Consider the following 27,503-nt stretch of genomic DNA (forward strand, 5'->3'; position numbering starts at 1 on the left):
ATTAAGCTAGACTTCTAATGACATATAAAAAATAACATGATGTCACTGTTATGAACTAAACTGTGTCTCCACAAAATTTCCGTGTTAAAACTCTAATCTTCAATTTAACTGAATTCGGAAATAGGGCTTTCAGGAGGTAATAATGCTAAATGAAGTCATACGGTTGGATTCTTACCAATGGGATTGGTGGCCTTTTAAGAAGAAAAAGACAGCCCCTGAAACTCATAATTTTAATAACCAATGTCACCCCAATAAATTCAATTTAAAAAAGAAAGAAGAGAAAGAGGGACCTATTTCTACACACACACGTGTCCAGAGGAAGGGCCACTTGAGTACAGTGAGAAGGTGGCCATCTGAGAGCCTGGGAGAGAACCCAACCATCAGCCCCAGAACTAGGAAAAAATAAATTTCTGTTGTTTAAGGTATCCAGTGCACGGTGTTTTGTTATGGCAGCCAAAGGTAACAGAGCCAGTATTCCCAGTGATTTTTTTATTTTTACTTTTAGAAAATAGGTAATTTTTATTAAAAAATGGTTAACATTAACATGCAATGAGTTTATTATGTTATTTTTAATGAAATAAGTTTATCAAAATTTTGTTTTACTTTCTATTATGGTAAATACCAATACATGACTTGCATAAACAAAAACTTTGGGGTGGGGGTACCTACCTGGGTTATTTTTAAGACTGAAAACTGGTCCTGAGGCCAAAGGTTTGAGGACTACTAGATTAGAGAATTACCGCTTTATACTACAAAGATGGCAAATTCTTAACACTCAAAACTTGAAGAAGCAAATAAGTGAATTTCTAGCAGTAAAACTGCTTGCAAGCTTGTTGAAGAGTCAACCACAGCGCACAAAGAGCAACTACCTCTGCTGTCTCCTCATGAAGATGAGTCACACCACTCAGAGACAGGTCAGTTTTCCCACAGATAGAAGCCTCCATCAATTTACAAGGTAGGGAAAAAAAGGAAAAAAGAGAAAAAGACCTCTCTTCTGTTCCTCTGTTCCTCAGGCTGGACAGCAGCAGGCCCTGTTCTCTGGCTGTCTCTGGGATGTGCCCCCTCTGTCATAGGAAAGCTCATTACAAGGCTAGATATTATTTTCTTAAAACCAAGTGTACATTAGATTCCAAGCAAAAACATGAGAGAAATACAGAAACAGTTCTCTCCCACGTGGTCTACAGGATACATGTTCCCCAAAGTTTAGGGAGAATCAGATTCAGTGAATTCACCCAAGTAAACAACTAGTATATCTTGGAACATCTGACATGCTGTAACATCCAATAAATACGCAAACAAAATGATGATTTAATCTTTTATGAATGGACTGAACATGTCCTTGATACCTACCACATAGAGTACACCATCTCCTAGTTTTATATCTGTTCCTGGAAAATACTTCAAAGTGGAAAATTCAGTGCTGTTCTTAGTGGTGGTACCAATAAATTGGGAAACCACATGTGTTGCCAGTACATTTACTGGTGGAAAAGAGCCCTCAATTTCCACAACCAAAACCAAACTGCTGAAACAAAACACAGCTATAGCTCATGTTACCATGATTGGCTGTCCCCACTCTCCAGTGACGCAGAGCTGAGGAGAAAAGTTCTATTCGAGGGCCCAGCTCATTTTCTTCTACTGCAGTGGTTCTCAACCTTTCTAATGCCGTGACCCCACAATACAGTTCCTCATGTTGCGGTGACCCCAAACCAAAAAATAATTTTGGTGGCTACTTCATAACTGTAATTTTGCTACAGTTATGATTCGGAATGTAAATACCTGATATGCATTATGTATTCTCATTGCTACAAATCAAACAATTTAAACAGTGATTAATCACAAAAATATTTAATTATATATTGAGAAATATTTATTACTAATGGACCTCCTTACCTAGTGTATTGGGGCTACCATCCCGTAAATAACTGCTTAACTAATGGATGTTTTTTCCAGATTAGCAGCAAGTTTTCTATATAGAACAGTGTGAACTACGTCATAGGATACACTGCAGTTTCTGCACAGCATGGTATCTTTCAGGGCTCTTTCACACTATAAAGCAGCAGTTTCTGTGGTGGAATCCACATCTCATTTACTTCAATGGGAGACCCGTGGATTCCGCAGAAGGGAAATCCCCTGTACGGCAGAAATGCAGTTCCTTCACATTTCTTCCTCTCTTATTCAAGTCAACGGGAGGCCGCAGCAGATTCCGCTCAAATATAGAGCATGTTGCTTAATTTTTTCCAAGCTAGAACTTTTCCTAGAGCAGAAAAATTCCAAAGGTGGAATCCACCATCCCCAATAGACTTACTTCTATAGGAGGCAGATCTTTTACACTGCAGAATCCGCACAGCAGATTCCTCAGTATGAGGCCTCTTTCAGTCTATTGGGGGTGGCGGATTCCACCTTTGGAATTTTTCTGCTCTAGGAAAAGTTCTAGCGTGGAAAAAATTAAGCAACATGCTCTATATTTGAGCGGAATCTGCTGCGGCCTCCCGTTGACTTGAATAGGAGAGGAAGAAATGTGTTGAAAACTGTCATTTCTCCACCTCTTATTTAAATCAAAAGGAGGCTGTGGCAGATTGTGTGGTAACCCGAGATTCTCGGGAGCTCTCTTCCACAAAATCTGCTGCACTCCCAATGAAATCAATAGGAGGCGGATTCAATGCCGGAAAAAGCTGATTTCAGCAGTTTCCTCATTCAGAATATGGGAAAATAGTGGGAGATAATTATACATTGGGGAACAGTGTGAACTACATCTTATAGTGGTCTCTTATAGTATAAGACCGATGTAGTTCACACTGTGTAAATGTATGGTGCTTTGTATAAGTGTAAGCTGCTTTGTGTACTGTGTAATGATTACACACAAAGCACCTTACACTTACACAGTATTGTGTGTATGGTGTGTGTACTGTTTTTACATTAACCAGCAGGCTGTCTCGCAGGCTCTCTTGGCTCTCCGCCTCTTGCCTCTCTGCCTCCTAGGATTCTGTCCTCCTGCACTTGCTGCACCCGCCCACTGATGACGTCAGCAAGCGCCGGACACACGTAATGCGCTGCTATGAACTGTGGAGCGTCCCCCCCCCACCCCACCCCCCGCTTCCCCCGCCCCTTAGGCCCCAGACGGATCATGCAATCACGTCTGCGCATGACCGCAGGCATTCAGTTTGGAAGGCATGTCCATAATGGCGTGCGTACAAGCTGAATAACGCTGCTGCAGACGATAGCACGGCTTCTCAGAGGCTAAAGCCACCAGAAATATGTATTTTCTGATGGCTTTAGGCAACCCCTGTGTTTTGGTCTTTCGACCCCTGCTGGGGTCACGACCCACAGGTTGAGAACCGCTGTTCTACTGTGTATTTCACTCAATTGTTGTGAATGAAAACGAAGTATGGCTCTATATCCTTGGCAGACTGATACACAGAATGCAGGAGCTAGGCTGGAGCCACATGCACCGCGGTGGTGAATGGAGAAAAGAATGGCACTGAACTACAGTGAGCAGAATGGACTGGGGTCTGAGTATGACAGAGGAGCCAAGAGATGAACAACCTCAATAATGACTCGATAGCTCAGTCTGCAGACACTGCTCAAGTCAGGGACACACTCACAGACAGGCCCTTACAAGTGGCAGGTACCAACAGTGTGCCCAGCACAACCAGCTTGCTTTCCAGTTGTGGAAGCAGCAAGCTCCTTTGACATAATACAGATTTTAAAATGATACTTGGGTTTAGAGACTGATACAGCCATTTCCAGGTGACTATTAAAGGGAAGGAGGGACTAAGGACACTATATAGTCTAAAAGCAAAGTGATTTATTTTTATTTTAAGCTTGTTACTATCCTACCAACTGGCCTTGGAAATGTTACTTTTTGTCTTGTTTGTAAATTTATGTGCCTATCATTCTATTATTTAGGTACCTTGCTTTTATCTAACAGTAAAAGAAGCACTTAACCCTTTCCACAAGGAACTATTTGAATATATATGCATAATACATAGCACACACTCAGGCATGCATAGACAAAATTTTATCTAGAAACAGAAAAGTGTAGGTTTGAAAGGAATAGAGAGATCATTGATTAACTTGTCACCTAAAGCAGAAACTCGCACACGAAGTAGCAGACCATCCTGGGATGTCCATCCTCCAGACTTGTTTGTGTTGTGTGCTGGTCTCTTCTGAGCATCCTTCCAGCACATTCTAGCTTGGCTCCTTATGCTTCTTATAGACCAGCACCCCTGTGAGTTCACCTCCTTAGTTATAATCACCTTCTCTATTTGGATCACACACATACACAAACATGCACACACACACAAAATCCCAAGTCACCTCTGTTTAAGCCTGTTCTCTCATTCATGGTCTTCAGAACTAAAAATCTGATGTTGGGCACTTTACCATCACTTAAAAAATTATTAATTTAATAAGAACAAAGCATATTCTCTTCAACTGAAAAAAAAAATCCCAGATCATATTCATTCATCATGGTTGTGCTTTTTTTAAAAAAAAATTTTTAATTTTTAGAAAATTAACATGGTGACATTGATCAATAAGTGTACACAGGCTTCAGTTAAACATTTCTATAGCATTTGAACTGATTATGTTGTATACCCATTACCCAAAGTCAAATCATTTTCCATCACCTTATACCTGTCCATCTTTACACCCTTCCCTTCGCCCCCACCCCGTATCCTCCTTCTCCATGACCCCTTCCCCCTGGTAACCACTTCATTTTTATCTATGTCCATGAGTCTCAGTTTTATATCCCACCTGTGTGTGAAATCATAGTTCTTAGCTTTTTCTGATTTACTTATTTCACTCAGTATAATGTTATCAAGGTCCATCCATGTTAACAAATATGTTGTCATGAATGACTATGTCATTATTTCTTATGGCTGAGTAGTATTCCATTGTATATAGATATGTACCACGTTGTCTTTATTTATTCATTTTAGAGAGACAGAGAGAGAGAGAGAAAGGGGGGAGGAGCAGCATCAACTACCATTTGTGCCTTGACCAGGCAAGCCTGGGGGTTTTGAACTGGAGACCTCAGTGTTCCAGGTCGACACTTTACCCATTGCACCACCACAGGTCAGGCTACCACATTGTCTTTAATCAATCCTCTATCAAGGGACACTTGGGTTATTTCCATGTCTTGGCCACTGTGAACAATGCTGTGATGAACATGGGGGTGCATGTGTCTTTATGTACCAATCTTTTTGAGTTTTGGGGGTATATACTCAGTAGAGGGATTGCTGGGTCATAAGGTAGTTCTATTCTTCATTTTTTTGAGGAACCACCATACTTTCTTTCATAATGTTTGTACTACTTTACATTCCCATCAACAGTGAATGAGGGTTCGTTTTTCTCCACAGCCTCTTCAACACTTGCTATTACCTGTCCTGTTGATAATAGCTAATCTAACAGGTGTAAGGTGGTATTCATTATAGTTTTGATTTGCATTTCTTCAATATCTAGCGAAGATGAACATCTTTTCATTTATCTGTTGGCCAGCTGTATGTGCTCTTGGGAGAAGTCTCTGTTCAGCTCCTTTCCCCATTTTTTAATTAGGTTGTTTGCTTGTTTGTTGCTGAGCTTTGTGAGTTCTTTATATATTTTGGATATTAACAACCCCTTATCCAAACTGTTATTTGCAAAGATCATCTCCCATTTAGTTGGCTGCCTATTTGTTTTGTTGTCAGTTTCTTTTGCTGTGCAGAAGCTTTTTAGTTTGGTATAATCCCATTAATTTATTTTTGCCTTTATTTCCCTTGCCTTTAGGATCAAATTCATAAATTATTCTCTATGGCCAAGGTCTATGAGCTTAGTACCTATGTTTTCCTCTATATAATTTACTGTTTCAGATTTTATGTTTAGGTCTTTGATCTATTCTGAATTAATTTCTGTGCACGGGGACAAACTGTAGTCAAGTTTCATTCTTTTGCATGTGGCTTTCCAATTTTCCCAGCACCATTTATTGAAGAAGCTTTCTTTTCTCCAGTGTGTGTTTTTGACTACTTTATCAAAGATGTTTTGGCCTTATATATGTGGTTTCATTTCTGGGCTCTTGATTCTGTTCCATTGTTCTGTGTGTCTGTTTTTCTGCCAATACCATGCTGTTTTTATTATTGTGGCTCTGTAGTATAATTTGAAGTCAGGCAGTGTGTTATCTCTGGCTTCGTTCTTTTTCCTCAGGATTGCTTTGGCTATTTGGAGTCTTTCATGGCTCCATAAAAACCTGGCAACTTTTTGTTCTATTTCTTTAAAAAATGACATTGGGATTTTGATGAAGATTGCATTTAATTTGTATACTGCTTTGAATAATATGGCCATTTTAACTTGATTCTTCCAATCCATGAACATGGAATATATTTCCACTTCACTGTGTTGTTTTCTATTTCTTTCAATAATGTTTTATAGTTTTCCATATATAGGGCCTTCACTTCACATCCTTTGTTAAGTTTATTCCTAGGTTTGTTTGATTTTTTTGTTGTTGCAACTGTAAAAGGAATTTTTTTTTCAGTTCATTTTCTGATGTTTTATCATTGGTGTACAGGAAAGAAGTGGACATTTGTATACTGATTTTGTATCCTGAAACTTTACTGTATTGGTTTCTTGTTTCTAATAGTTTTTTGGTGGAGTCTTGGGGGTTTTCTATATACAGGATCATGTCAACTGAAAGAAGTGATACCTTTACTTCTTCTTTCCCAATATGGATGCCTCTTATTTATTTCTCTTGCCTGACTGCTCTAGCTAAAACTTTCAGAACTATGGTGAATAAGAGTGGTGAGAGTGGGCAACCTTGCCTTCTTCCTAATTTTAGAGGAAAAGCCTTCATTTTTTTCACCATTTAGTATGATATTAGCTGATGGGTTGTCATACATGGTCTTTATTATGTTAAGGCAGTTTCCTTCTATTTCAATTTTATTGAGTGTTTTAAACATAAAAGGATGTTGTATCTTATCGAATGACTTTTCTGCATCTATTGATAGGATCATATGGTTTTTGTTCTTTGTTTTGTTGATGTGATATATTATGCTGATCAATTTCCATATGTTGAACCATCTTTGTGCTCCTGGAATGAATCCCACTAGATTGTGATGTATTATTTTCTTAATGTGTTATTGTATTTGATTTGCTAGTATTTTGTTTAAGATTTTTGCATCTGTATTCATTAGAGATATTGGTTTGTAGTTTTCTTTGTTTTGTCTTTGCCAGGTTTTGGTATGAAGAGTATTGCTTCTTCTTCTATTTTTTCAAAGACTTTGAAAAGGATAGGTACCAAATCTTCTTTGAATGATTGGTAGAATTCACCAGTATAACCGTCTGGTCCTGGATTTTGTTTTGGGGGAGGTTTTTGATAGTTATTTCTGTGTCCTTTCTCCTTATAGGTCCATTTAGATTTTCCACTTCTTCGTGACGCAGTCTAAGAAGATTATATAGTTGTAGGAATTTATCCATTTCCTCTTGGTGGCATATAATCTTTCATAATATTCTATTATGATCCTTTGTATATCTATGATGTTTATGGTAATTTCTCCTCTTTCATTTTGGATTTTGTTTATATGAGTCTTTCCTCTTTTTTACTAGTGAATCTAGCCAGTGGTTTGTTGATTTTATTGATCTTTTCAAAGAACCAGCACTTTGTTGTATTAATTTTTTCTACACTTTTTTTTGTTCTCTATTTCATTTAGTTCTGCTCTAATTTTTACTATTTAATTTCTTCTGCTGACTTTAGGTTACCTTTGTTCTTCTTTCTCTAGTTCCTTAAGGTATGATGTTAGGTTGTTTGCTTGGGATCTCTCGTTTCTTAATATAAGCCTGTAATGATATAACCATCCATCTTTTATTACTGCTTTCACTGCATCCCAGCAATTTTGATATGTCGTGTTATTTTCATTTGTCTGCATATATCTTTTGATCTCTGCTTTTATATCTTCTTTGACCCAGTCATTTGTTAGAAGTATGTTGTTTAATTTCCACTTTTTTGTGGGTTTCTTTACTTTGTTTTTACAGTTGAATTCTAATTTCAAAGCCTTATGATCAGAAAATACATTTGGTATAATCTCAATCTTCCTGAATTTTTCAATGTTAGTTTTGTGGCCCAATATTTGGTCTATCCTTGAGAATGTTCCATGCACACTGGAGAAGAATGTATAATCTGACATTTGCAGATGAAATGTCCTATAACTGTCTATTATGTCCAGAGTGTTGTTTAAAGCTGATATTTCTTTACTGATTTTCTCTTTGGATGATCTATCTAAAGCCATCAAAGGTGTGTTGAGATCTCCAAGAATGATCATGTGTTTGGCTGCTTCTATTTTTAGATCATTTAGTAGATGTCTTGTATATTTTGGTGCTCCCTGGTTCGATGCATATATATTAAGAAGTGTTATGTCTTCTTGATACAATGTCCCTTTTATCATTATGAAATGTCCATCTTTTTCTTGGTTACCTTTATTTTTCTGAAGTCAGCATTGTCACATGAGTATGGCTACACCTGCTTTTGTATATTATTTTCTTGGAGAATTGTATTCCAACCTTTTACCTGGAATCTACTTTTGTCCTTGCAGCTTAGATGAGTCTCTTGAAGGCAGCATATGGTCGGGTTTTGCTTTTTGATCCAATCTGCTACTCTGTATGTCTTTATTCGTGAGTTCAGTCCATTTACATTTAATGTAATTATTGACACCTGAGGATTTCCTATAGCCACTTTATGTTTTGTTTTCTGGTAGCTCTGTGTCTTGTTTGGTTCTTCTCTTTTTGTTTCTGTCATTTGTTTGCTACTTTCTTTCTAATTAAATGTGTGCTATTTGAGTAGATTCTTGTTCTCTGATCTTCATCCCCACATTCAGTGGATTGTCCATCTTTTGCTGACTTTTCTTCAACTTTGTAGATTCATATTCATTGTTATGCCCACTAACTTGGCCCACGGCCCAGTCATTTAACACCTGAAATAGATATCTTCTAAACTCCAGCATCTCTTTCCTCCAATGTATTTTATGAAGAGCATAAATTTATTATAATTATATTAAGTGTCTTTCTTAGATTTCCACAGAATCAAGTGGAACATTTATAAAAGCACTTTATAAACTGCAAAGTACTTTATAAACCATTAGTTGCTTCCATTTTCTTTTTTCTTTTCCCTCATCTATCTTTCTTTTCTTTTTTTTTCTTTTTTTTTTTTTTTCATTTTTCTGAAGCTGGAAACAGGGAGAGACAGTCAGACAGACTCCCGCATGCGCCCGACCGGGATCCACCCGGCACGCCCACCAGGGGCGAAGCTCTGCCCACCAGGGGGCGATGCTCTGCCCATCCTGGGCGTCACCGTGTTGCGACCAGAGCCACTCTAGCGCCTGAGGCAGAGGCCACAGAGCCATCCCCAGCGCCCGGGCCATCTCTGCTCCATTGGAGCCTTGGCTGCGGGAGGGGAAGAAAGAGACAGAGAGGAAAGCGCGGCGGAGGGGTGGAGAAGCAAATGGGCGCTTCTCCTGTGTGCCCTGGCCGGGAATCGAACCCGGGTCCTCCGCACGCTAGGCCGACGCTCTACCGCTGAGCCAACCGGCCAGGGCCCCCTCATCTATCTTTCAACTGAGATTTTTTTAATCAGTGGTTTCAAATCTCTCCACTATTACTTTCTTAGCAGGTTAATCATGCTTGCCTCATGTCACTCTTTATTCTGTAATGTGGGTCCCAATCAGATGTTTTCCTTGTCAACTAGCACATTTATTCTGACTTATCCTGCACCCAGACAGATCTCATGCCAATTACTTCTTCTGTTCCCAGAATTTCCTCCCCAACCAAATCAAGTCTCTTCCTTCCTTTATAATATCATGCAGGACCTATCCTCTTTCATTGGGCCTTGAAAAACTGCAGTTTGTCCTAAACTTTACTAATAACTTCAAACAATCCAATAATCTACCCTATCTATAAATGTCCCAATTGGTCTGATTTTTGGTAGAAAATTGAAGGTGTGCATGGAACATGTATAGAGAGTGTTTAGTATGTGATAACATTGACTATGAGCCTTACAGTTAAATGGACCTGTGTAAAAACCCCAAGGGTGCCATTTACTAATAATGTCAGTAGGCCTATTTACTAGGAGTCTCTCTTTCCTTACGCCTACTTGAGAGGATAGATCTCAGAATTAGAGTAATATTTACTACCCTGTTCACAAATTATACCCTGTCAGCAAACAATAATGGTAGCCTTACTATTTCTATATATATGCATAAGCCTTTTCTGTACACATGACATAACAAATTTACTGTCTAATGTTGACAACCTAAAATAAAACAGATTCATACTCTGCTCATATTTTCTTTCTGAAGATGATTGTTTTCTAGTTTAAAATAAACCGACCAAACAAAACCCTTATGTATTGACTATGAAGCCCAAATAAATAAAAATGTGCTTATGTATTTAAAATTCAAATGAAATCTGAACTTGACTCACAGAGGAAATCAAGCTCAATAAACATATTCATTGGTAATAACACCTAAAACTTTGTTTAAATTATAATAGGGAATAAAAATATAAATATAAGCACAATTCTTAAAGTTTTGAATTACTGTCTTCTTCTTGTTAACTCTGACATTTGGTCCTTAACTAAATATCTATTAAAGTCAGTCCTGTCTTTCTCAAGGCGATAGAAACTTTTCTGGGGCAAAAATTGTATCTTTTATTTTCTGTGAGACTCTCCTGATCTTAGAGCAGTGCTTTTTCCATGGTGAGAAATATATTTGCCCACCCCACTCCTCAGAAGCTGCAAAGAATTTTGATTTTAATAATTCTGAAGAGAAGGTAGCAATGGTCAGAGTCTTTATTTTTGGAGACACATTACACAAAGATAACAGAGGATCTTTAGAAAAAAACAAGAGAAAGCTAGGCATATGAAATGCCAGTAGAGCCTGACCTGTGGTGGCACAGCAGGTAACGCACTGACATGGAATGCTAAGGTCTCTGGTTCGAAACCCCGGGCTTGCCTGGTCAAGGCACATACAATAAGCATCAAGTAAGCAATGAACAACTAAAGTGAAGCAACTCTACTTACCTGCTCCCTCTGTAAAATCAATAAATAAAATCTTAAAAAAAAACAATGCTACTAGAAGGAAAAATCTAACCCTACATAATAGGAATATTTAGCATGTGAGGCATAATGTTACAACCCAAATATCAGCAACAGAAATAAACACACACAAAAATCGAAGCAACACTGCTACTCCAAACCCTCTCCTTTGTTTCCCTGTCAGGCCTGTTACTATAGAGAAATACACCTTTATGCTGTTCACATATACATACATATGACACATACACAATTTATTTTATTCTTTTCCTTGTTAAGATATCTAGCATAAGTATTTCCCTATTTTATTATTTTTTTAATTTTATTTATTCATTTTAGAGAGGAGAGAGAAAGGCAGAGAGAGACAGAGAGAAGGTGGGGAGGAGCTGGAAGCATCAACTCCCATATGTGCCTTGACCAGGCAAGCCCAGGGTTTAGAATCTGCGACATCAGCATTTCCAGGTTGACGCTTTATCCACTGCGCCACCACAGGTCAGGCCAAGCATTTTCCTATTTTAATAGCACTACTTGAACCTAGAAGCTTATCTAATAAGATGGTTAATAGGGCCCTGGGTCTGGGGCATAGCCATAGCTTATTACCGGACTTGGTAACCACTAAAATAATCTATAATACAGAATTATTTTACATTTTAAAACAATGATTTATATTTTTACTTAAAAAATGAACAAAAAAACCCTAAAATAGACTGAAGTCTCAGGATACTGACTTTTTAAAAAGATCCTTACTATTCAAGTCAAGTGGAGTGAGGGAGAAAAAGAATAGGGAAGCAGTTTTTTCACATAGGATAAAAAAACCAAGGTGATGCTAAAATAGACCTTTAACATCACTCTGCAGAAATAAACTCCAGAATGGCCACTGGATCCTGACTACAAACTGAAAACTCCTGTTACTCTAACGGGTCTTGGAGTTGGTGATGAGAGTGCCAAAGCCGTAAGAGTTCTGACCCCAGTGGTGCAGTCAGCTCCCAGTCAGGGCTTCATATCACCTTTACATACATCCATAACGATACCTTCCTGTCAGGAAAACACTTCCCAAGTGAAGGCTCCAGGTGAAGGGACTGGGCCAGCCTGCTTCAGAGTCCATGAGGTCTTAAAGTAACACACAGCACTCCCTGCTTTTTCTTGAGGCCTTTCACCACTTCCCAAAATATGAAATAAGGGCATATATGCCAACTGTCTTACAGCTGGCAAAGGTCACAGGTTTTAGAGATGGCATTTTTACATGAGTAAAAATAACAAGGAAGCAACACCCTGTTGTTGTTTTTTTAAGTCGCTGTTACGAATAAATAGAAGACGAGGCTCTCTATTGTGAAAAACTGCACTTCGGCTTGTGGAGAGAAGGTAGGGTCTAATTAAAGCCAGGCTGGAAAGCAAAGCATCTCTGCAAGTGTTCACCAGGTCACAGTCATCTCTGTCCCAGCTACCACTGTCCTCTTGGCCTTCCTCCTTCTTTACTGTTCTTATTTTATAGCTCCCTCTGGCTCACATCAAAGGAAAGCCCTGAAGGTGTTAGAAGTCAATGAACACAGCAGCTGAGAGAGAGGATGACTGTGAAAGAGGAGGCCCAAGGAATGAGAAATATGAATGGCAAAATTTCTGAAACAAATCTCAGACTTCGACCACATTCTGCTCTGTCAAAGTGTCCTCATGCTGAGCTCACTGCCCAAGGACTTTTGGAGGAAAATATAATAGTCATTTCTTTACCAACCAAGAGAGTCAACCTAAACAGCCAATCAGAAGATTGGGAACATATTCTACCACAGCTCCCCACTACTCCCCAGCTACACGGCAATATGAAGCTCTAAAATAAACAATGTGGTTTTTTTCCTGATCTGCCCCCAAATTCATTTCCTACCTTTTCTCCTCTCACATTCTGCTCCCTTTAAAACTGGAAATTCAAGGTGAACTCAAGTTATTGAAGCTTTATTAGGTTGCCACCTTCTTTGTATAAAATGATATCTTTACCTGGTATGACGGGCTGAATAATGGCCCCCACAGAGCTGTCCATGCCCCGATCCCTGGTACCTGTGCAGATTTACCTCACATATAAAAGGGACTTTGCAGTTTTGACTCAGTTAAGGATCCTGAGATGAGGAGGTTATTTTGGATTACCTTGGTGGTCCCAATATAATCTGAATGGTCATTAAAGGAAGGAGGCCAAAGGCTCAGAGTCAGGGAAGGCGCCACAAGCCAAAGAATGCAAGCACCTTCTAGAAACTGAAAGGCAAGGAAATGGATTCCCCAAAAGAATGTCACCCTGTTGACTCTTATGTTTGACCAACAGAACTGTAAGTTAATAAGTTTGTGTTGTTTTAAGCCACTAAATTTGTGGCAATTTGTTATAGCAGTGACAAGAAAGTAATCCAGTATACCCCGTTAAGCTCTTCATCCTAAACTCAGCTCAACCACATGTTCCCACAGAAGGCCTCCCCTGAGAGCTCCCACTCCACCTGTCCTTCCTCTACTGCCTCTTAGCTGTTCCTCCTCTCACAGAGCACTGCCACTTACCTTTATAGAGCCTAGTAGTATAGCTGGTAAAATATCTGTTTCTGTAACTAGACTGGAAGACTCCCTCTTAACGGTAGGGCTTATGAATAACTTAGTTTCTCATTTCCAGTGTTTATCAATGTTTCCAACACACAGGGGCGAGCAATACTCATAAAAATGTTTTCCAGTAAGTGAGCATGACTCATCCCTTAATGATCAGCAACATCAACTTCCTTACTAGACAATAAAGACATGGATGCTAAAGAAATAACTAGTTCATTACCATGGGCTCAGAAATCCTATGTAAATAGCTCCTTTCTCCTCTAGAAAGCTCTCAAAATAGTCTGCCCACAGTACACTGGCTTGAAGGAAATAGTAACCATCCTTGCTGCCTCCAATGAAAAGTTTATAAAGCTTTCTGTCCTGAGAAGCCAAGTATTGTGATGAGTGAAGAACAGAGAAAAAAATAAAAAAAGAACAGCTAGAAATACATTGGTGTTTCTCAAAGTTATTGAGGTGGGTTGTATTTTCCAAAAATAACCACAGCAGTCTCCCCCAGCCCAAGTTCTTCTGCACTGTGACCCTCACACTCCACCATCAAGAAGGGAGGCCATTATCCTCCCCTTTCATCTGGGTTGACTGTAGTGGTTTACTTGGAACCAACAGAATGCAGCAGAAGTGACACTGGTGACTTCTAAGAGTAGCTCAGAACACATGTTGTGACTTCTGTCCCTTTAAATGCCTGCTCTCCCGATGCCTGCCCTGTTCACTCCTTTTGGGAAGCCAGCTGTCATGCTGTGAGGAGCTCCAGCCCCATGGAGCGCTACAGGAAGGCACTGCAGTTGACAGGCTCCATGGAGCTCAGCCTTTGAGTCAGCCCAGCCCAGAAATGAGACAGATGAATCAAGAAGCCTTCAAATGAACTCCTGCCTCTAGTCAATCAGGAAGACCTCATGAGGACACAACAGAGCAGGGTCAATCATCCTGCCATGCCTGACATCCTGACCCACAGACTCTGTGAGCCTAATAAAACCACATTTGGGGTAATTTACTATGCACAAGCAATAACAGCAACAGTTAATGAACAGCCCCAAAAAAATCACTATAGTAACTTTGCTTCCTGACTCTAGGAAGATGAGCTGGCTAGGAAAGAGGCTCAGTGAATTAGTTCAATCCCATCCTGGCCTGATACGCTGAAATACACACATGCTCTAGAACTGTAGCTCCGATAGTCTGAGACCTGAGAGAATACACTGCTCAGAGTTCAATGAGACACTGAAAAAAAAAAAAAAAGAAATGCCCTTCCCTCCATGTTGAAAATTTGACCACTGAAGGGATTATCCAGATGGTCTTGTGCTGGCTTTATAATCCTACACCACAAATGTTTGAGGGGTTAGATTAGATGGGATTAAACTCCAAGGGATGCTGGAAGGACAGCAAAATGTCTGCTCTCCTTCCTGCCCAATTTGGTCCACTGTAAATAAAACCTGACAGGCTTTTTTAAATCAACTTAATAATGTGTAGAACAAGTGCTTTCAGATGCCCAGTAGCTAAACCACATCAGCTTTCTCAGGAAGCCTTCTAGCAAGAGGCAAAAATAATCATGGACGCTGCCAAGAGCTCTGTGTGCAAGAGAGCTGGTGGCCTTGAGTGACTCATTTCACAAGGCTCCATCCATCTCTACTAGAAGGTCAAAAGTGGGAAGGAGTTGGGCCTTTAATAACCAAACTCAGGCCTCAGACTGATTTGTTAAAGCCAGATGCTGTCATGTTGGAAGCAGATGAGAACACAGTTAAAACCGCTGTGGAATCCTGATGAATTGCAGGTGTGCCGCCCAGCAGCCTGAGCGCTGGGAGCTCAAAGCCCTCAGAGGGTTTTATTACGACTGTCACAGGAGGCATTCTGTTGCAGAGGTTATGGGGCCTCATACTTTCCCCTTTGATTTCAAATGACAGCATTTTGTTTGTTAGTTTGCCAGAGTTTTGGAAACTTAAAGGCAATTTCTCAGCTTTTTCAAAGAATATGATGGAAAAAAGTAGGAAAACCAACAGAAGTTGAGGAGAGCAAGGTCTGGATAGAAGGTTCTTAAGAAAACTGGATTAAATATAGTGTTTATAACTCTCTGGTGGGGCCAGGTGATGTCCTTAACCAGTAAGTGTAGTGTTATGGCCAGCAGATTGCGAGCTGTGACCCATGCCGTTTGAGAGAGAAGGAAAGGCCTGATCAGAACCACAAACAGCGTTTTGGTGGCCAGACCTCGAGGGGACAGCACAGCAGTCTAGCCACATTGGAGGAGCACCTGCCCACTTTCCAGATCTGTTTCTCCAGACTCCTGGTCATCCCTGTGCATTTCTCAACATCCTTCGAATCAACCCTTTCCTCTGTAGGGGAAACTCAGTTTCTGCTTCTTGCAAACAAGACCATGAACTAATGCAGACACCAAAAGAATGACTTTTACTTCCAAATATCCTTTTTTTCCTGTCCGGTAGGCCAAATGCTCAAAAGTTAACAGTTTAGTTTTCATCTACTCACTACCATGCCCACATTGTCGGGTGTGTCACAAACCATGGATGGTACAAGTTTGCCATCTGAATGTATGTGATTAAAACTCATTTATCATCAGATACATTGCAGTGCTTAGTAACATCGGGCTGGGATCCTAGCCTCCACATCCACCAAAAGTAAGGCCTTGGGTTAATATTCTTACCACCAACAGATATCATCACACTGAAAGTGCTCCATTTTCCTAAAACATATATTTCAGATATTATAAGACATGCAGCAAGATTCTTTGCACAAAACAAAAAGAAGAAAATCAAATTTGTTGGTGTAATGCCAGTACCGTACTGGTCTGAACTGAACCCTGCTCACAACGCCAGATGTAGTGCCGGAGGCCAAGGCCAGGCAGGTCCACATCAGGTTTGGGCAGACAACAGAGGACCTGGAGCCCGAAGGCACGGAGCCGTTCCCGTGTATAGATTTTCATAGGGGTGAAAACAGAGCAACCAGGCAGGGGAAAACCTCTTGGCACAGCGGGGGGTGAGCTAACAGAAAAACTGCCCTTCACAGTGGCGGGCAAGCGATCTACGGCCAAGGGAAAGCACCTGTAGCCTTATACAGGCTACACACACACTAATCATGCAAAGTAAAAGTGAGCAAGCCTAACACAGCTATTTTCCCAACAGTTGGGACTCTAAATATTAATTGAAATATGAGAAAATCATGTAATCATACATAAAAATCTATCAAGAGATAAAAGATACCCTCCTTCAATTTACATTGGAATTAAGGAGCAGTGGTCAGATAGGGCAGAACAGATTTACTCAAGAAATGGAGGGGGGAATCCTGCTATGTATCTGTGGCCTTTAAACTGCCTTTTCGCATCTGGTGCCACTTTGCAGCAGTGTGCTGGCTGTGCTCTACCCACTGATCAGAGCACAAAGGGCCTGGCTATTCCAGTGCTTGATACTTTATTTGCAAAGATAGATACTGATGCCTGGTATTGAACCCCACCCCCCCAATCCCTGCTCCCCACTGTAAAAACCAGGGTTACCCTCCAACCGTCTTAAGGAGATGAATGGAGTCCTAATTTACTAAATGGAATTAAAAGTTTTAAGAACAATCTTCTTGAAGGCAAAGACTCCTCTTGGGCCCGGCCCCTGGCATGGTGCTCTCTCTGCCAGGGGCAGCTCCAAAGGTATTACTCACTGACCAAAACCCTCCTCACAGAGGCATCTGAGACCACAGGACAACTGTCCCTAGTCAGGGACAGCTGCCCCTCAAACCAGCCGAAACCCAGAAGATTCCAATGACATTTTGGCTAAAAAGATTAAAGAATACACCCTTCCCTGTGATGTTTAAGGGGGAAAAAAATCCACTCACAGAAAGATGGGAGAAAAAGGCAGTATTTAAAGGACCCTGGGCTGTGAGTGGCATTACATGTAAAAGGGAAATAAAACACCCCAAGATCAATACAAAAACACTTTTTTAACTCTAAGATTGAACAGGTAAATAGGTTGATGCTCTTGTGATCTTTCCGTAAGAGTAAAGTTTCTCAGGGACAAGCTCCTGCCCTGTCCTCGTCCACATGACTATCAGAATAACCCTGCGCTGGGTCTGCTCACAGAAGCACCACGGCTTGAGGTTAACGCAGGCCACGGGCACACAGAGAACCGGCTCTGTCCCTGTCCCTGCTCCCACACGGCATAGTTTCTCGTCGATGTAAACGCCTGTCCAAGGAGAATGAGAACTTAAACACCCACCATTTCTCATAAATAATTACAGAAATGAGGCAGATTTTAGTTAAAGATCTAAAAACTCGAAGTCAAAATTTATTAGTTCTCATCACAACTAGCCAGTTATTAGATTTAGAGCAGGACTACTTTTTTCCAACTAAGTACAACACCCCAAATGCCTAAGCCATATACAATTCTGACATAAGATAGCTAGAACTCAATTCTGAGAGTATTTGTGCCTCCTATGCATAAGAAAGGCATGCTGGCTTACCTGAGTAAAAGAAAAATTAAAATTCATCTCATAAATTGCTGACTTTAATTAATATTGGTTCTATACAATTATAATTTTAGGACATAATGTGACCTGTAGCATAATCAGATACTCGCTATATAGCTCTATTACAACCAGGGTCACTGATAACTGTAAATGCTTCCAGTATGAAACAGATTTGCTATGGGACATGCTCGCAGGAGGCAGGGTGGGGTGGTGGCTCCACGGCCCTGTCTAACTCTGGGCTTCCCTCAGGAGAGTCACACAGAACTGGGCCTGAACAGCACCTGGAATGAAGTTCAGAATAAGAAGCACTAAATTCTGATCTTGGCTCTGTCCCTAGTCTGGCTACGTGACTATGGGCAAACAATGTATTTGGGATTTTAGTTTACTTTTCTATAACAGGGAGATATCAATATGTCTCCCAGATGTTCTTACAGAATCCAATGACGTCCTCTGTGAACCTGAACAGCCGTGGCCCATGGCAGGTCCTCACTAGAATCTAGCTGGGTTCTATTCCACAGGCTCCAGGAAAGGTGAGACAACTTGAAAGTCCCCGATATCTGGATTTTAATCCTGTGTGGGTCTTAATCCAGAAGCATCTGGAATCGAACAGGATAGCCAGAATAAGGCACAACTTGGCCGAGGGTCCTAGGGTCCCCTGGGGCTCCAAGTGTCTTCAATTACTTTTGTAACGGCTCACCTCAAAGTAGCCTCAGAGGTTAGGCACATACTAGGGGAACTAATAGGCCCTCCTTTGGGCCATGTAATGCCAACACCACCACTAAGGGAAACTGGCAATTATTTCAGTGTTGATGCCTTGATACCTTGGGCCAGACCCTTAGTGGCATATAATTCATCTACAGTGTGTCCATAAAGTCATGGTGCACTTTTGACCGGTCACAGGAAAGCAACAAAAGACGATAGAAATGTGAAATCTGCACCAAATAAAAGGAAAACCCTCCCAGTTTCTGTAGGATAATGAGGCAGCATGTGCGCATGCACAGATGATGATATAGTAACACCCTGTATACAGCAGAGCAGCCCACAGTCATGCCAGTCGAGATGTGAATGGTACAGAGGAAAGTTCAGCGTGTTCTGTGGCTCGCTAAATTTGAATCCGTGACCAAAGTCCAACGTGAATATCAGCGCGTTTATAACAAAGCGCCACCACATAGGAATAACATTACTCGGTGGGTTAAGCAGTTGAAGGAAACCAGCAGTTTGGTGGAGAAACCCCGTTCTGGTAGGCCATCAGTCAGTGACGAGTCTGTAGAGGCTATACGGGATAGCTACCTAAGGAGCCCTAAAAAATCTGTGCATGAGCCCACATCAAACTGCACTGAATAGGTATGAAACTGGGAGAGTTTTCCTTTTATTTGGTGCAGATTTCACATTTCTATCGTCTTTTGTTGCTCTCCTGTGACGGTCAAAAGCGCACCACGACTTTACGGACACACTGTATAATTGCTTCTTATTTTGTAGTCATTTAATTTCCATTTTCAACCATGCATGTCCATTGGTTTATTGTTTTCCTGTGGGAGGATCACCTACTTAATATTATAAACTGCTAAAATCAGTGCCTATTAGATAAGTTTTTCAAAGCATCCAGTAAAGTAATGAGAGAAATGATTTGAGGAAAATAACTATGATGAAAGAATTCATCGTAGATGCTCAAGTATCAACCACAATGAAAACCACATACATTTAACAAAACCTGTTTTTAAATTGGCTATTTCATATTCTCCAAAGGAAAATGAGTACTGCCAATAGTTTTTAACTTCTCTTGAAAATGAGAGACTGAAAAATGTTTAACGCATCCATTTAAGCTATTTAGACCAGGGGTCCCCAAACTTTTTACACAGGGGGCCAGTTCACTGTCCCTCAGACCATTGAAGGGCCGGACTATAAAAAAAACTATGAACAAATCCCTATGCACACTGCACATATCTTATTTTAAAGTAAAAAAACAAAACGGGAACAAATACAAATAAAGAACAAGTAAATTTAAATCAACAAACTGACCAGTATTTCAATGGGAACTATGCTCCTCTCACTGACCACCAATGAAAGAGGTGCCCCTTCCGGAAATGTGGCGGGGGCTGGATAAATGGCCTCAGGGGGCCGCATGCAGCCTGCGGGCCGTAGTTTGGGGACCCCTGATTTAGACTAAGTCCATTATGACAGTGATGTCTCAGAAAGTTAACTGTTCTTCTACCTCTTAGACCCTAGAATACAAAGATTAATCATTCTGATCAAAGATGTCCAAATATAAGATGTTTGTGTGAGGATTCTTTTTAAAACTAAAGAGTATCCTACCTCCTTAAAGTTGTCAAATGCTGACAAAATGATTTCATGCCCGCCTCTGACAAGACAAACGGCTGCCAACAGTTCTAACACAAGGGCTTTTGTTCTGTCAAAACAAGGAGAAAAAGGAAAACCACACATCAGTGCAAGTGACAAGATGAATCGGCTGGTCTTTGCTTCCAAGATCAATATGATAATAAAATATTTGTCTATGTTTTTTTAAACTTTTAATAAGGCATAGTTAGACAAAAGTACACATTTAAATCTTTATCTACTTGTATTATATGTGATTTATCTAGAGTAGCAAATCTGGAAGGTATGCTTCCCAACTCTCTAAATTACAAACTACTCACTGATAAAAATTATTATTTTTTTTTTTAAATTTTTATTTATTCATTTTAGAGGAGAGAGAGAGAGAGAGAGAGAAGGAGGGAGGAGCAGGAAGCTTCAACTCCCATATATGCCTTGACCGAGCAAGCCCAGGGTTTTGAACCGGCAACCTCAGCATTCCAGGTCGAGGCTTTATCCACTGCGCCACCACAGGTCAGGCTCACTGATAAAAATTAATTCTGGAAAGATTAGTCTTTTAGTCCCATCATCAGATGACTCAGTATAATATGGCTGAAAAAGTTTTTTTTTGTTTGCGAGCTAAAGACAATAGAAAACCCGGGAATATTCTGGAAAACAACCCATTGGTTAAATATCATCTCTGGTTTTAGAGTCAGAAATATCACATTTTCCAAGAAAGTTCAAAATCAATTAAAATCAATGTCCTACATTTCAAATCTGCTAATTTACACAGAGCACCATAAAAATCCCCTATGACAATATGAGTTTTCCACCATATCTTCTTCCTCCACAAGAGATCTGAAAGGAGCTGAATATTTTCTGTGACTCAAGAAAAGGAAATAAAACTCCATCTGAAATATTTTTAGAAAGAGAACCTAGAGACATATTCCAAGTTTTTTAATACAATGTCAAGGATGGCATTGTTTCTGCATCATAAGATGACTTCAGTATTTCATCATTTTCTGGAATAAAAGCTATTGCTGACCTCTAAACAAAGACCTTTCTGATAACCCACAACGTCAATTATCTTAAGAAAAAAGAATGATGACTTCCCTGTGGGGGAAGGCAGGGACACTGAAGCATGACTACTTGTGATTCCAGTAGACTAAGGAAGCAATCACTAACACACAAAAGCTATAATCTGGGGAAGTTTAAAATGATAATGTCAACTTCTAACTAGGACTTCATAGTTTGCATTGCATTCCAAGTTAGAAAAGATCTAATTTATAACCAGATTTCTTTAATTGAATGAACAGTTTTCAGATATGTATTCTATACAGAGGTATCTGATAAAAGGGAATAACACATTTCAAATGCAGAATGCCCCCACCAGAATGTAAAATATATTACAATAACTAAAACTGATGAAGATAGGCTTCGGGAAGTAATCTATGATATGAAAAATATATGGCACTGGCCTTTAGAGTTAAGTAAATATAAAGTGAAATCTGCATGCACAATTATTTTTTTGTTTGTGTTACTTTTTTGTTGCTTGGTAATAAAAGCTACATATCTAAATATTGCAAGTGAAGGGTGGACAGGGATTGTGGTTTTAGTTAGCCTTCGGCAATACCTGGTGTGACTAAGTCTGTACCAATATTGGCCGCCTGGCAATTCACGCTCTCCACCAAATTTTGCTAAATTTTCAAGGATGTTGAGAACGAGGCCTCAAAAGGAATGAAAACTTAACGAGTGAAAGTCTAGAGTTGTCCCCACTGCTCAGCTCTGCCACAGGTCACTCAGCTGGCCAAAACAGCCAAGGAGTCTGCTGACAATCTCATTTCAGAGTTACATTTGAAAGTTAATATTTCCAAACACTAGCTTAGTTTTAAGTGTTAACTAGTTCTCTGCTTTCCCTAGTTACATTTAGACTTGAACCTTACAAATCAAGCTTACCTTGGATTCTTGTTGTTCAAACTTAGTGCAATCTCATTGACAGCATGTGGATGAGACATGACCATGTTGAAACCATACTGAAATCAATGTGGAAAACACAAAGCATTAGGAGTCAACTTAGGGGGTTGTCAATGTTGATTAAAAACAAACACCCGAAGTTTTTACCTAAGGTAATTTCTACCATCATACATGCATTTATGTCTCTAGCACGTCAGTGTCTGTGCATATTGCCCAGAAAATTTTCAGGAATAATGCTACTATCAAGGGACCCCATTTCCATTCTTTGTGAATGACCTACACATTTCTCATTATTAAAATGGTAACAAGATAACCTGGACTTGTTATCTTTGAATATATGTATCCTGATTTATTGATGTCACCCCATTAAAAAAATAAAATTATAAAAAAAAAAAAAAAAAAAAAAATGGTAAAAAGCTCCAGCCCGGTGATTCTCAATCCTGTCTGCTCATTAAAATCCCCTGAAAGAATAAATGAAACAAAACTCTGTATCTCAAGGATAGGACCTTGGAATCTGAATTTTTAAAGCTTTAAGAGTGACACCATTATTAACTCCAGGGTTAATAACCACTGCATCTAGTCCCTTCTCTGTGCAATGGCTCACAGGACCAAATGCCTAGGAAAACCTGTGTTGCTCTGAAATATGTTGCCTCACCTTTCTATAAAACAAAGTTCAATAAGAGGCTCAAGAATCAATCCTGATGCTGCTGAGTTGAGAAATTACTTCTTTTCCTCCAAACTCAACTTCTCGCTCATGACTTTATTTCCAATGACACAGTAAACACAAGCTGAAGAAAACTTCCAAAAGCTTCCAACCAACACATGATCCTCCCACATAGATCTACAGATTACCTCCTCACCTCTTCCTAAAGACAAACCGTTGCACACCCCAATCTAAGTACGGCTAATCCTCCACTTGAGTCCTTGATCCCATTCCCTCTTACCTACTCAAGAGTGTCTACCCCAGCAGTTCTCCCATCCCCAATCAGTGCCCTTCCCCTCTCTGATTCATTACCATTGACATAAAACCATGATGCAAATTATCTTACCCTAAATAACAACCACCAAATCTCTCTTGTCCTGCAACCAGGACTGCCTGCTGTGTCTGCTGTCCTTCCCAGCAGAACTCGAGCACTCGTCTCCCACTCCTTTCTTGTTCTCTCCTGCAACCATGTCATCAGGCATTCCATCACTATCCTTCCAATAAACTGTGTTCCCAGACCACCAATGTCCCACACTTTGCTACAGTCAATGGCCAATTCTCACTCCTCATCTTACATGACTGAGCAGCAGCACGGGCACAGCTGAGCACCCTTGCTGAAGCATTGCCTGTACTTGGCACCTCCCCGCCTCATTACTTCTCAGTCTCTCTGGCTCATTTTCTCATCTCTCTGACATTTAAGCAGAATTCCCCTGTTTACCTGCGACCTCTTTGCTTCTGTGTATTACCCCTGTTGATCTCGTTCACTTTCCTGGCTTCATATACCATCTATTAACTCCCAAATTGGCATCTCCAGCCAGACCTCTGCCTTGAATTCCAGATGGCATATCTAACCACCTACTTAAGAGTCTCTATTTGTATGTCCATGGACATCTCAAAGTTAGCATCCTCCAAGAAGAACGCCTGATCATGTGTCCCAAACCTGCTCATCTGAGGCCTTCCTCATCTTAGTACATAGCAACTCCAGCTAACAGGTACCCAGGACAAATACCTTGGAGTCACCCTCCATTCCTCACCACATATCCAGTGCTACTGCCTTTATATCAAAATCAGACTGGAATCTAGCCACCTTTCATCATCTCTACTCCTATAATCCTGGTCCAAACCCACCATGAACACACCTAAATTAATGCAACAGCTTCCTAAACGGTCTACCCCCTTCTGTCTTTGCCCATCCCCAAGGTTAATCCTAAACACAAAATCCAGAGTGATCACGGTAAATTCAAGTGTCAGATCAATTCACACTTTTCCTCAGAACCCTTTAATAGCTCTTCTTTCATAGTAAAGCCAACATCCTTTCACTGACTTATAAAGTCCTATATAACCAGAAAGCCCTGTTAGCTTCAGATTTCAGCTTCTTTTCCCTCTCACTCATTCTGATCCAGCTAACCTGCCCTCTTCTCTGTACCTTGAGCACATAGACTTATTCCTGTCTCAGGGCCTTTGTTCCTGCTCTTCTGCCTAAAATCTTCTATTAACCCTTACCCTATACTAAGTGTTATCTTCTTGGCGACACTCGCCTCGCTAACCTATGTAAAACTGAATGCACATTTTCATCACCATCTGTTCCTATTTCCTGAGTATTTGTTCATAGTCCTCTGGAGCCAGTCTTCATGGGTACAAATCTGACTCTACCACTTATTAGCCATGTAATCCTGGGCAAATTACTTCTCTGTCTTGTCTCTGCTTCCTCATTGATACAATGAGGAGAATACTAGCACCAATCTCACAGGACTGTTGAGACATACATACATTAATTAATAGGTTTAAAAGCACTAAACCGCCTGACCGGGCAGTGGCGCAGTGGATAGAGCGTCGGACTGGGATGCAGAGGACCCAGGTTCGAGACCCCGAGGTCACCAGCTTGAGCGCAGGCTAATCTGGTTTAAGCAAAGCTCACCAGCTTGGACCCAAGGTCACTGGCTTGAGCAAGGGGTTACTCAGTCTGCTGTAGCACCCCAGTTAAGGCACATATGAGAAAGCAATCAATGAACAACTAAGGTGTCGCAATGAAAAACTGATGATTGATGCTTCTCATCTCTCTCCGTTCCTGTCTATTTGTCCCTATCTATCCCTCTCTCTGACTCTCTCTATCTCTAAAAAATAAAAAAATAAAAGCACTAAACCTATAGAAAGTACTTACAAATGTTAGCTTTTATTTCAGCATCACCATTTCCTAGAACATTATATGTTACCAATGTATTTATCGTCTGCCTCCCTACTAGAAAGTAAGTTTCCTAAGGCACTTGTTTCTTTAATGTTGTATTCCTTGCCTAGAACAGGGTCTGATGATGCTCAAGAAATATTTTGACTGGGAAAGAATAAATGAATGTTTCCCTTCTTGAATTCAATTCAGCACCATTACATTGGGTTTGAACTCAATTACCCTCATTACATTGGGTTTGAACTCAATTACCCTCTACATAGGTATTTATTTTCCATTTATTCTTGGACCCACGTATAGCATCCTTATAAATGGAAATCAAGTCCTATTTTTATATATAAATGATGTTTTTCTAAATCTCATCCTGGTCTGCTTATCTAATTATACTTCTGACCATGTCAGTTCACCCTAGATATTCTAGGCTGTAACTTCTTTGTTTTTAGGATTAATCCAACCCACACACCATGCTCTCTCTTCCAGTGTTTATCAGAGTAGAGATAACCTACATCAATCAGTCATCTGAAGAAGAAATCTGCACTTTTAACAAGAATCCTTCAGTTGCTTCTTATAAATATGAGGACTCACTGGATCCAGCAGACAGTAATTTTAACTTCTCGCCTGTTCACCACAGAACCCTCTGAGAACAAATGACCAACTTAGTGTGTGATTCTATTTACTCCTAATGTTCTAAAGTTGTCCCGTTACTGCCCATAACTAATGCCTTACCCTGTCTTAAATAGTCACAAACATTGACCAAGTAATCCAGTCAGGTTGATCATTGTATGAGGCAAACATCTTCCCTTTAAATACATTATAAATGCCAATTAAAATATAAGGGCAATGAATTAAATGTTGAGCATTAGAACAAACCAGACCTTTCTTTTTCAAAAGAATTTCATTAATTCCTAATATCTGCTTCAAATAGAAAAAATACAAGAAAACCAAAAAGAACAATATCAGATTCTGACAAATTCCAATATTCTTTTCCAAGGATCAGAAACACAGACATACCTGATAATTCATGATGGCACGTAAACACATGATACAGACATGTACATCATCTTTCTTACTCACTAATCTTGAGTTTTTCAAAGTTCTTCTGCTTGGCAAAGTGTTATATCTACAAATAAAAAGGGAAACTTCTATAAAACTGTAGATTATACTCATAGCATAGGCACATGCACTTAAAAAATGGACACTGTCCTCTACCTTTACCTGCACCTAAGTGAGGACTGCAGGTCAAACCACCAATAATAAACCCATCACCACAAATCTATTGCCACATCTGTAAGGCCTGCATTATTGTGTGTACTGGTCACCATTTATCAGGCCAGGTACCCATGGACAATGAAACTCAACTCCACTCAACCATGTACCAGATCAGACTGTACATGGGATTCAACAACAATTCCCAGCTCCCAGTCAGGAGGCCAAGCAAGATGTGCAGCAGTTATATGAAGCAACATACAGACCATTGCATTCGCCAACAAGTGATGAAACTCAGCTCATATTTAGACCTCCAATCATTGACACACTACACCTTCCCAGGAGAGCTCTTAGGGGTCCAGGATTTAGAGTTTAAGCCTAGGCAAGGTCATACATTACCAACTTTGCTATCAGCCTGTGATATTAGACCTTAATGGTATGTATAGCCTTAACACTATACAAAGCCTGATCCCATAGCCAGATCACTTGCCTACAGCCAATATGGTAGCTGAAACTGGATGGGAACATGCTGATATTTCACAGGGTTAAGATGTTTCAGCACTGGATACATTCTAGAGATGCTACATTGCTAAGCCTTGGTAGTTCATTCTAGAGATTTATCAGAGCCTGAAGCAGTGAAGAGGTGACCATGTAAATAGCACAGTGCAAACAGAAAACATGACAACACTGAGGGCTTCGATGTGAGCTATAAATTACTGCCTCCGAGTGCAGTTTTCTCTGTAACTCCAAACCTGAAATAAAGCAAATTTCAGAAGTTGTCAACTAGTTTCCTGTAGACAGAGTCAATGACAGAAATGTTCCACAAAATAAGCTATGTAGCCCTTCCTTCTCAAATTGAACTAATTTAAAATTTTAAGGAAGTTATGATTAAAACTGTTCTGCATGTGCCCTGACCAGGGATTGAACCGGCAACTTTGGGATGAAGCTCTAACCACCTGAGCCATCTGGCCAGGGCACTTTCATGTTTCTTTAGTGAAATTACTTGTTAGGTATTTAAGAGTTGATTAGAGAGATAGCTGGCATTGTTAATTAAAAGC

The 27,503-nt window shown here is 40.1% G+C and overlaps 1 protein-coding gene across 4 annotated transcripts in view; it reads right to left on the minus strand.

Moving 5' to 3' along the window:
* FMNL2 (formin like 2) overlaps positions 1-27,503 on the minus strand; it is a 347,713-nt gene that overhangs the window by 52,709 nt on the left and 267,501 nt on the right. For all 4 annotated transcript variants that reach the window (XM_066279848.1, XM_066279851.1, XM_066279849.1 and 1 more), the window contains exons 7-9: positions 26,251-26,359; positions 22,337-22,413; positions 20,384-20,477 (exon numbers count right to left, since the gene is read on the minus strand). In XM_066279848.1, coding sequence (XP_066135945.1) covers positions 20,384-20,477; positions 22,337-22,413; positions 26,251-26,359 — 280 coding nt within the window. The remainder of the gene's footprint in view (positions 1-20,383; positions 20,478-22,336; positions 22,414-26,250; positions 26,360-27,503) is intronic.

Source organism: Saccopteryx bilineata, chromosome 5, assembly GCF_036850765.1.
Source record: "Saccopteryx bilineata isolate mSacBil1 chromosome 5, mSacBil1_pri_phased_curated, whole genome shotgun sequence".
NCBI lineage: Eukaryota > Metazoa > Chordata > Mammalia > Chiroptera > Emballonuridae > Saccopteryx > Saccopteryx bilineata.